General features: G+C 43.0%; 1 protein-coding gene across 1 annotated transcript; it reads right to left on the reverse strand.

Annotated features, from left to right (window-relative positions):
- Window positions 1-1,636: 1,636 nt before the first annotated feature.
- Window positions 1,637-11,184, reverse strand: LOC110523752 (scavenger receptor class F member 2). Its single transcript, XM_021602725.2, has 11 exons — window positions 10,810-11,184; window positions 10,315-10,373; window positions 10,070-10,171; window positions 8,987-9,506; window positions 8,350-8,568; window positions 8,103-8,231; window positions 7,861-7,964; window positions 5,970-6,069; window positions 5,757-5,860; window positions 5,064-5,213; window positions 1,637-4,377 (listed from the first exon to the last, which is right to left on the reverse strand). The coding sequence occupies exons 1-11, from the start codon at window positions 10,911-10,913 to the stop codon at window positions 3,275-3,277; spliced, it is 2,694 nt and encodes an 897-aa protein (XP_021458400.2). The 5' UTR covers window positions 10,914-11,184; the 3' UTR covers window positions 1,637-3,274.
- Window positions 11,185-12,000: the final 816 nt, after the last annotated feature.

A 12,000-nucleotide genomic window follows, 5' to 3' on the forward strand; every position in this document is an offset into this window, starting at 1 on the left:
AGTTAAGAACAAATGTGTATTTACAGTGATGGCCTTACCGGGGAAGAGTGGGTTAACTGCCTTGTTCAGGGGTAGAACAACATATTTTTACCTTGTCAGCTCAGGGATTTGATCAAGCAACCATTTTGGTTACTGGCTTACCGTGATAACCACTAGGCTACCTGCCGCCCCAGTTACAGACACCTTAATGCATACTTTTAAATTATATTTAGTCAGCTAAACATAAAAATGAAAGTATTATTTATCTTGAGATTACTAATGTTGATGTCGCCACTACAATAAAGAAATACTTGTACATGTAATTTTGTCCTTGAAACATTGCATTGAAATACTGTAGAATTCCATTCATTCCTATGGAGGACTGCTTCTACTGGGGAGTGCCAATATGGCCGACAGGTGGCTTCAAAGCCTCTCAATGGCCAAAGCATAGCATCAGCAATCCATGGTTTATATAAATCATTGGTACAACCCAGATGTTTTGACCCATTTTTCTATAGTATAAACATGTAGTCAGAGCACCTGTATGGACACTAAAATGAATGCTATACAGCCAGATTGCGGATTCTGGTCAAGTATAATCTCTTGGGGTAGAGAGAGATCATGAGCAGTTTTATTGTGGATGTTGTGATTGTGTCCAGAGAATAAATGATGAGTTCAAGAAGACTAGAATGTGGTCCTGACAGACAATGAACTCGACTGTTAGCAGAACAAGTATGTTCGCATGGAAAGATGGAGCCAGTTTTGGTATTGCTTGCAGAGATGAGATAACGTGTGCTTTGGCCTACATGTTGGCGATGATCGCAGCTTTTTCCAGTTTATTGTGGCACATATTGATTGACACCCTTATTTGAGTGGCTCCAAAATGACCATGTGACTGATAGAAAGTTCTTACAAAATATACAAAGGAAATTCCATCTTTGATGAGTCACATCATAACACTTGTCCTGGCTATGATCATGTCTGTTCATTCTGGGTCGCCTGTGCTGGTTTACAATTCTGATATTTCATGATGTCTGTACTTTCCATTCCTGTTTCGGAGAACAGAGAAAATGAAAAGATCATGGTGTAGCGTTGCCTACACAGAAGGTTCCCACCATCCCCTTCATACCACAGTGACTAGACACTCGCAATCATGTAGTCATTCCCATAGAAAAGTCCTGCCATTTGCTTGTGGTGTTATATACAGTACTTTTGGAGCCATGTATTTGACTTGAGACAGTTTTTAGTTGCATAATCAGTCCGTTAGCAATTGCATAATCTGCTTATTAGTAGTAATAATTTGTTATTGGTTAGGATGTTGGAGCCGGGGAGTGTTGTTGCTGGGACAAAGGGAAGTGCAGAAAGTGTCTATGTCCACATATGTTATTGTTGTATATTCATATTTCTAAGAAAGTAGGTAAAGAGCCACAGCTGACTCTCAGTTCCTGGTAAGGTCAGGCAAGATTCTGTGGAACTAGGGCAGTGAGAGACGTGGAGTTTAACATTGAGGTGAGGAGAAATTTGAAGAGAGAAGAAACCTCTGGGAGGGGGGCTAGAGGGGCCCATCCCAACAATACTCCAACTGTAGTCTTATCGCACACACATGTACACATCCCTTCTCATGAAGGTTCTGGAACCCCAATAGGAGGAACATACTTAGTTATTGCCCAGCAACACTGATTGTTTATCCTCGATAGACGAGGAGGTGACTCCTAATCAGAAGGCATAAACAAATGCTTATGTAAAATTGTGTGCTATGCAGCTGCAGCATTCAGTTTGGATGGAATAAATCTAGTCTGAGCTTCCTTTGGTGTCCAACTGGATTTGTACCAGAACTTAGAATCTAACACATGTATGGCCCATATCCAAAGTCATTTTTTTAATACAAAATTTCAGAAAATACAATTCTCAGTGAATGATCCTGTACCATCTTGGCATTCCAAAAATATATTAAGACAACAAATTCAAACCATATTTAGGTAACAACTTATGTTTTTCTGAGACCAAGGTTTCCAATTAGGTCATACTGATGTTTAGGTGTTATCACTCTAGGTTTTCTGCTTTGCTTAGGGCAAAATATTTGCTTTTTTTCCTCAAGTCGTAAATGTTTTTCCATCGATGTAATGGCTACAAGATGTTAATGCTTTCATAGGGTGTCTCTATGCTAACCACTGTCTCCCAAGAGGATTCTGGGACAGGATTGAGTTGGCGGTTGCTTCTCAAGGCCTGGCATTCAGTTACAGACCAAGCTACACGGAGATGTTTAAACAGGCAGTCAAAACGTAATTCTAGTCCCCTTCCCACCACTAGTCCCGATCCCTTTTCCACAGTAAAACTTCTAGAATTAAATACTGATGTATAGACACCTATGCGTGCAGCAATGCACACAGTCATGCCTTGAAAGCCTGTTTGTACACTCAACCATTGGAGCCTCTATAAATGTGTTCATTATGATCTAATGTTCACAACAAGGCAGCTGGTCTGTGAGGACATGTTCCTGCATCATTTCAAGTGATCTGCAAATCTTACTATGTTACTTACTTGCAATGTTACTTATTTACGTTTAATAACTTATTTTCAAGCCCTTGCTGCTCCTAAACGTGTCTTTGCTTTGTCTGTGACTCCTGATAGCAAAGGGAGAGATGTTCCTGTCTAAGCAGGTCACATCATGGATTCAAGACGACCGGTGCCAACAGTCTGGATTCAATTAAACACCATATGATCTTCTGTAGTCTTTACAGCTGCCTCAAAGTCTATCATTCTCCCCCAACAAACTGCACACACACAACTGTAGCACATGTGTCAGACAGCCACAGGGCCCTCTACACAGACCCCAGACTGTTCCACCATCAATACACCACACCTCTTGTTTGTCTGAGGCCCAGTCGTGGCTCCAAAGTTCTGGGCAGTGGGATCGACTTTCCAAATTAAAATATTGATTAGATATGGGAGATGCAAAATCCAGATTTTGGGGTGTTTGGTCTATTCGATATGAACAAATTAGAAAATGAATAAAATAATGAGGGCAAATAATTATTCTGTCTTAGCACTTTTACTAATATATTGATTTGACAATAACGAAAGTGAAGGAATATAAAAAGTTCAAATATAAAGAATACTGCATTGTATAATAACATTTCTCAAGATCAAAAACATCCACCCAAGGGAAAAGATTCCATCGTTAATTTGATTTGGTGCTAAACACAATGAAACATGTGTCCAATCAATTATTTCAAGCATCACAACATGTGCGTCATTGTTTTTCCAGAATTGAGAAACATCCAGACTGGCTGTGCTAATTTGAAGCCTTTGGTGGCATCACTGCAACCTTTGGAGCTGTAGTCTGTATTTTTGAGTCTACATTACCTTCCTTGCTCTTTTTCCGAGGAGGCTTTTTCATTGGGGTCTTATTTTTGGGCTCTCCCTTATCTGAGCTGCTTTCAGAGTTGTTAGAGTCTTGTTTCTCTTGGTATTTGGCTTCTTTAGATGGACTATCTGGCATAGGCTTCTGTGAGCTGTCGGATGTGGGAAGCAAATCCTTTCCAGCTCCAGGCTGGGTGCCCGAGGTCTTTTGGGGCGGGGTGGGCTTCTTTCTCTGGGCCTGGAGGTGAGACAGGCTCTCTTCACAGCTGCCGGCCTCGCTCCTGTTCAGGCTCTGAGTCTTCTCCTTCAGCTGAGCAGTTAAGAGAGAGGCTACCTCAGAGTGTATGTTCGGTTGGTTAACCTCCCTGTTTAGGGATAAGCTGTTCCTCTTCTCTGGGGACTCTTTGGGGATTGCAGCTTTCCGATCAACACGGAAATTGCCCATTCTCCTCAGGACACTCTGCACTGCCCCATTGATGTGCTCTATCTGCAACAGACCTGGTCTGCTTTTATTAGGCTTCTTCTCACCTAGGGAGCTGTCCCCAACTGTACCTGCAGACTCTGGGGCGTTGGGAGCTCGCTGCTTGCTGGCTTTCTTTCTGGTACAAATGTTATCCTCAGCCACAGTCTCTTCCTGACTTATCTGATTCTGATTTGGCCCAGGAGATGCATGGATCCATGAAAGCTTGGGCTTGGTGGAGGGGTCTGGTGGCTGTGGTTTAATCCTCTCAGCAGCTATAGGCTTTCCATTATATTTGACATTGTTTGACCCGCCATTGTTCTCTGGCTCCTTGCTGGACTGCTGTGGTGGCTGAGGGGCAGAGACCCTGAGGCAGAGGGTGCTGGTGGCTGACTCTGTGCCACTGCAGGAGCCCTCACTCTCTGATGACTTCTGGAGTGGCAGCTCACTGGTGTTAACTGAAGCCTGCTCAGTCATATCCCTGTCCTCCGGCAATGTGTCTACCTCAGAGACATCATCATCAGCCAGTACTGTAGTCTCTGTTGTGTTGATTCTGTCCCCTTTCTTTTTGTTCTCTTCTCAGAGGGCGAGAGAAAGGGCGAGAGAGAGGGCGAGAGAAGTTCAAACGTCAATTTTTATTCAATTAAATAAAAGATCATCAGAATCCGTCTCCCCTTCAGCTCTAAAGATGTATAGGAAATAAACACAAATGCTTTGGGAATGTTTTAAGTACTGGATTACCTACTATTAACATTTTCCTGTTCATGCTTACTTTAGAAGCAAGGGCTTTCATTGGATGATACTGCAGCAGATTAGGCAGTGCATTTAGGGCAGATCAGTGAAATGATGATCTATCAAGAACTGTAGTTTACACATCACCCTCTGGATCTTACACCGGATATGACTATGCAGCAGTTGTTTTGACAAAAATCTAGTCATTGCAGAAAATCAGTGAATCATACAAAAACAAAACGTTGTGTGCAGCCAACAACTCATCACTTCATAATGTTCTGTCATTCCAAAATGATCTCTTGTTTTTGGAATGACATTCCCATCATTATCGGAGCTCAATGTGAAAAATGTAACCTTCCTTCACATATTTTGTACAATAATTTGCCTTAACGAATTCCCATCACCTGCAGAAATGAAGGTTCTAGGATAGACAGGTGTCACTGTCACAGAGAGAACAGACAGAGGGGGTTTTAATGCAGCCTTCTTATCATGCAGGAGTGACAGAGAAGATTTAGTCTGGGATACCCACCGTCAGACACAGCACAGACATGTCCGTCCTCTGTGGTCTCTACGGAAGAGAAGGACGCTCTGGATGACCCGGAGGCGGTGGGTTGCTCCACTACAGAGGGGGGCTCAATGAAACTACAGTTGAAAGTATTCTCAGGGTCATGGTGGGACACTGTGGAGAACAGAAACCGAGCAAACACTTAGCCTCTTAACAGTTAGAGCCTACATTCGCTAAAGCTTTGAACTTATTTGTTAACAACAATAATCCTTCACTACATTTTGTCCCTTCAAAGAAATTATGTTACACATGGGACCTTATATTTCCCCCTGACTTCCTGTGTCATACATCAGTCCACCCAGCCCAAACATCCCCCTTCTAGCCCGCTGCCCCTGTTCCAGTAGAGAGAAATTGCAGGTTAAGATCATTTTTGACACTTCCTGTCGGTGGTCTAGAGGGGCCCTCGATGGAATGTAGAGAAATGGGGAGGATGAAGAGGGGGCAAGCAGGACGCTGTTTAAGTATGGTTTTAAATAGACGCTGAGTTCACTGTCACAGCCATTCAGAGAGCAGGCAAAGCAAAAAAACAAGGAGAAGGGATGCTACTTTGATTTAGGAGAGAACTATCTTTGGGTATTGGACTGGTTTATCGTCAATCATGAGAACCCAGTGAAAACGTACGTTAACATTCATTGAGTTTGTGCAGGTAGGACCTACCAACAACGTTGGGTAGCTTCTGCCGTCTCAGTGGGATATGAGGAAGTTTAGAGCTGATTCGTGTGAACCCTCCACATAGTCTTCTTTTGGACCTTTTCTCAGGGCTAAATGCAATCAACAGAGAAACCAAAGAAGATGTGAAGTATACATTTAACTACAGCTAATGTGACAATATATTTATTGTGCCCCAATACAAACAACAATCATTCTTACTCGTTCTGTCTGCAGACGCAGCAGCAACACAGCAAGGAGAGGAGCAGGAGACAGGTGACCAGCACACCTGCTGCCATCACACCCATCCTCTGGTTAGGCTCTGTTCAAAGAGCAGGGGTCATACATCTGTCCAACTTGCCACAGAATAGACTCCTTTTAAAAATAAATACAGTGGGGCAAAAAAGTATTTAGTCAGCCAACAATTGTGCAAGTTCTCCCACTTAAAAAGATGAGAGGCCTGTAATTTTCATCATAGGTACACGTCAACTATGACAGACAAAATGAGAAAAAAAAATACAGAAAATCAGATTGTAGGATTTTTAATGAGTATATTTGCAAATTATGGTGGAAAATAAGTATTTGGTCAATAACAAAAGTTTATCTCAATACTTTGTTATATACCCTTTGTTGGCAATGACAAAGGTCAAACGTTTTCTGTAAGTCTTCACAAGGTTTTCACACACTGTTGCTGGTATTTTGGCCCATTCCTCCATGCAGATCTCCTCTAGAGCAGTGATGTTTTGAGGCTGTTGCTGGGCAACACAGACTTTCAACTCCCTCCAAAGATTTTCTATGGGGTTGAGATCTGGAGACTGGCTAGGCCACTCCAGGACCTTGAAATGCTTCTTACGAAGCCACTCCTTCGTTGCCCGGGCGGTGTGTTTGGGATCATTGTCATGCTGAAAGACCCAGCCACGTTTCATCTTCAATGCCCTTGCTGATGGAAGGAGGTTTTCACTCAAAATCTCACGATACATGGCCCCATTCATTCTTTCCTTTACACGGATCAGTCGTCCTGGTCCCTTTGCAGAAATACAGCCCCAAAGCATGATGTTTCCACCCCCATGCTTCACAGTAGGTATGGTGTTCTTTGGATGCAACTCAGCATTCTTTGTCCTCCAAACACGACAAGTTGAGTTTTGACCAAAAAGTTATATTTTGGTTTTATCTGACCATATGACATTCTCCCAATCTTCTTCTGGATCATCCAAATGCTCTCTAGCAAACTTCAGACGGGCCTGGACATGTACTGGCTTAAGCAGGGGGACACGTCTGGCACTGCAGGATTTGAGTCCCTTGCGGCGTAGTGTGTTACTGATGGTAGGCTTTGTTACTTTGGTCCCAGCTCTCTGCAGGTCATTCACTAGGTCCCCCTGTGTGGTTCTGGGATTTTTGCTCACCGTTCTTGTGATCATTTTGTCCCCACAGGGTGAGATCTTGCGTGGAGCCCCAGATCGAGGGAGATTATCAGTGGTCTTGTCTGTCTTCCATTTCCTAATAATTGCTCCCACAGTTGATTTCTTCAAACCAAGCTGCTTACCTATTGCAGATAGGTAAGCCTGCCTGGTGCAGGTCTACAATTTTGTTTCTGGTGTCCTTTGACAGCTCTTTGGTCTTGGCCATAGTGGAGTTTGGAGTGTGACTGTTTGAGGTTGTGGACATGTGTCTTTTATACTGATAACAAGTTCAAACAGGTGCCATTAATACAGGTAACGAGTGGAGGACAGAGGAGCCTCTTAAAGAAGAAGTTACAGGTCTGTGAGAGCCAGAAATCTTGCTTGTTTGTAGGTGACCAAATACTTATTTTCCACCATAATTTGCAAATAAATTCATGAAAAATCCTACAATGTGATTTTCTGGATTTTTCTTTTCTCATTTTGTCTGTCATAGTTGAAGTGTACCTATGATGAAAATTACAGGCCTCTCTCATATTTTTAAGTGGGAGAACTTGTACAATTGGTGGATGACTAAATACTTTTTTGCCCCACTGTATCTGTCATGTGTGTTTTTATGGCGGATACATATGTTACCAATAAGCTCTCTGGAAAAATAATACATGACACTTTTTTCCCTCGTCACATTACACAAGTGTTTTAGGAAAGGTTCTTACGTAGGTTGCATGCTCCAGTCACTATGTTGCAGTTGTTGTCATGGCAGGAACAGGTCTGGGTACAGTTAAGCCCATACTGACCCGCTGAACAGCTCACATTACAGCTGCATAGGAAAGAGTGTGAAATTTCATTGATGAAATTTTCAAAATTGGTCTTGACACCATCCATATTACTTTCTCTATTTGTTACATTCAATTAGTTTTCTTTTTAAATATTTTCATGTAAAATGCTTTGCACTCACTAGGCACCAGAGAAGCCAGGATTACAGAGACAATTTCCTGTGGCGAAGTGACATATCCCATTGAAGCAGCTGTTGCAGTCATTGACACAGTTCTCTCCATAGGTTCCATTTGGGCACTTGACCTCACATCTGTGAAGACAAATGGTTGAAGATCACGCACAAACTCAGACGGGATGTAATTGCCTTTCTTATCTACATTTGATTAGAGGTGACAAATGTGATCGGAAGCTCATAATCGTATTCCTACCGATCACCCATCCAACCAGGGTTGCAGTGGGGGCATTTTCCGTCGATGCGGTTGCAGAAGTATCCATCTTTACAGGATGAGCAAACGTCCTTGCAGTTTTCACCAAAGAACCCAGGAGCACACATCTGGTCACACCTGGTGCCATTCCAACCGCTTTCACATGCGATGCAATGTCCCTCTGCCACCTTGCAGGGCTGCTGGCCTTTGCAGTGACCACACCTGGAAGAGCAGTAAGACCAAGTCCTGAGTAATATTGTAACAAAAGATGAATAGCATGGACTAACTAAATTCATTACAGTAATATTCATGCTGGAATAGGGTTTCCAAATGGTTGGTTCCCTCTTCCAGAGCCTTTCAGCCAAGGCTAGTTCCGTTGTGGTTAGAAACTGGCTTGTGACTAGAGGTCTTATTGCCAACAGCTTCAGGTGGCCAAACACTTTAGGTGTTTCACAGCTCAAAACAGTTTGCAAACCACATTAGATTTGCCAGCTTCACCACATGGTTACCACAATGGGCACCGTACAGCAGACTGAACGAGGAAAGAGCAAAGCCATGCATGTCTTATCCAGCTAAATAACCTCTGGCTACCAGAGTGGTTTCAAGTAAGTCCGCTTTGTCTAACACAGCTGTCACACACCTGTTTCTGCAATTTTGTCCGTAGAATCCAGCTGGACACGTCTCCCTGCACAACTTCCCTCTGAATCCTGGCTTGCAGGTGCACGATCCATCCGCCGGGTTACAGCGTCCTTGGAGACACTGGCACTTGTGCTCGCAGTGAGTACCCCACAGACGCTCTCGACACTTGCAGCGACCGGTGAGCTGGTCACACGGAGAGGCATTGCAGGCACACTTGGCACCGCAGTTCCTCCCATACCAGCCAGAATGGCAGTGGCACTGGCCAGTTCCCACATCACACATAGAGTTTACTCTGCAGTAACAGTTGTTAGAGCACTGAGGGCCCCAATAGCCTGGGAAGCACATACAAGCGCCTGTCTCCTGGTTGCATTGGCCCTGCTGGCAGTCGCAGGCTCTCTCACAGTTTTGCCCCCAGCGATTAGGGTTACAGGTGCAGGCCCCAGTGACATCATCGCACCTCCCGTTGGGATGGCAATCACACTTACCCTTGCAGTCAGGCCCCCAGAACTTAAACGGACATTCTACAGAGCGGATGTAAGGCAAATATGTATAGACAAAGAGATCATTTGTACACTAAGTTCTCTGGACGTAGACTACTTAGTTCTAAGAAGTAGGCTACCTGGACTGGCTGTATGTGAAAATGACTGCAGTGTTAACAGACTTACACTACCTTTCAAAGGAATTTATGCTTGAAATAAATGGCAAAATTACAATCTGCAATTGCTACTTCCATTTTACCTTATGTATAAATTAATTATATGTACCCATTGATTCTTGAAGAATATAACTTACTAAGGCCTCATGAGCTTAGTTTATTAACTGTCGTACCCCGTCAGAACCCCAAATATACGCTTGTTTTACTCCAATGTTTTTTAAACAAAGTAAATGTTAACAAACATTTTATAGCCTCAAAACATGGTTAAAACTATAATTTTGATATCATGGATGGTCAGTACTTGCATCCATAGCTCTATACATTTGAGCTTTTATTGAAACAGGGACAGGGAGGACACTTTGTTATTGTTTCAACTGCTGATTGCTGCTTTAAGGATTGCTGTGAGGAAGGAACAGGGAACTAACTTACTCATATCACAAGTGGCTCCAAAATAACCATGACGACAGCGGCATTCGTGGGGTCGCACACAAACTTCATTTTCTTTGCAGGTGAAGTTACCCTCACAAATTGCTGAAGAAAAATCATTGGGCAAGTTAGTTCACAACAAATAATTATGCTTTTAGAAATGAAGAGGAAAAATGGTTTGGGAGTCTACTCCCAATGATGAGGTTCAGGTTTGTTGAATGGGATAATGCAGGCTTTCGAGTACTCACGTATTAAGCACTCATCTCCTTGCTGTGCCCAGCCACTACAACATTGGAGCCTGTCAGATCTGGGATGGAGAAAAATAACATTAGTTCATCTGGAAATCATCTGTATTTGATTTATAGAAACAAACATAATTTAACTCCTTTCATCCAAACTAATGTTATGATCACATTTCAGTCATGACAAATAGACGAAGACATTTACATACTGAACATTATCCTAATCACATTCAGATGCAAATCTGTCACAGCATTCAAAATGCAGGGAATTACTGGCACAAAGACTCAATGTAGCATTAGACTAAATGAGCAGAGATCTGAGGAAGATTATCTGTGAATAGAAGGGCTTGGGTATTCAGAAAATCTCAAACTTTTTAACATATCTAAAACAATTGAATGCTTGTTTATCTACCTTTACAGACATGAATCAGGCTACTGTAATAGTTTTGTCCATCAATTTCAAGCATAAAACCTATTTAAAACAGGTACACAATGACTTACTCAGTTTTGCATACATTTCTGCCGCTGGGATTTAGTTCTTGGCTGTAAGTCCAACAACAGAAGACACTTAGAAGCACAATGACTAAGACATATCTTGTTTCCATGTTGTTATGAACAGCATCCCTCCAAGGGCTTTCCAGTGGAAATATGTCAGACTTTTTTCCAAAAAGGAAATCAACTCTTTTCTTGTGTTGTCCAAAAAGTTACCCATCCAGAGGGTGGCGGTATACAGTAGTAAATGAAGTAGCCTACCGGTAGGCTGTTACCCTAAAGTCGGTACTTGAATGACAATTTGCAAATTCGGTATGAAGAGGTTGTAATTCTCCCTGGGACCTCCCCACAGAACCAACCTCACCACAGACTGCAAAAAAACTCCCCACCCCCAGTAAAACAGACTACCCTAAGAAAACATTACCAGTTACAGAGCAGACCTAGCACTTAGCCAATGGCTCCCTCTGTTGTTGACAATAGGAAGCTGTACATCCTCACAGTACACACACACACACTCTCTCTCTACAGATGGACTATCCAAATCAAGGGTTACCGAACAATTTGAGAGAGAGAGAGAACTTGACACAGGGGGCACCCCCCTATCCATATCGAAGGGACAGTAGTGGAGAAGGTGTAAAGTTTTAAGTTCCTCGGCGTACACATCATTGACAACCTGAAATGGTCCACCCACACAGACAGCGTAGTGAAGAATGTGCAACAGCGCCTCTTCAACCTCTGGAGGCTGGAGAAAATTGGCTTGTCACCAAAAACACTCACAAACTTTTACAGATGCACAATCGAGAGCATCCTGTCGGGCTGTATCACCGCCTGGTATGGCAACTGCTCATCCCACAACGGCAAGGCTCTCCAGAGGGTAGTGAGGTCTGCACAACGCATCACAGGGGGCAAACTACCAGCCCTCCAAGACACCTACACCACCCGATGTTACAGGAAGGTCAAAAATATCATCAAGGACAACAACCACCCGAGCCACTGCCTGTTCACCCCGCTATCATCCAGAAGGCGAAGTCAGTACAGGTGCATCAAATCTGGGACCGAGAGACTGAAAAACAGCTTCTATCTCAAGGTCATCAGACTGTTAAACAGCCATCACTAACATTGAGTGGCTGCTGCCAACATACTGACTCAAATCTCTAGCCACTTTAATAATACAAAATTGGATGTAAGAAATGTATCACT

Source organism: Oncorhynchus mykiss, chromosome 5, assembly GCF_013265735.2.
Source record: "Oncorhynchus mykiss isolate Arlee chromosome 5, USDA_OmykA_1.1, whole genome shotgun sequence".
Classification (NCBI taxonomy): Eukaryota; Metazoa; Chordata; class Actinopteri; order Salmoniformes; family Salmonidae; genus Oncorhynchus; species Oncorhynchus mykiss.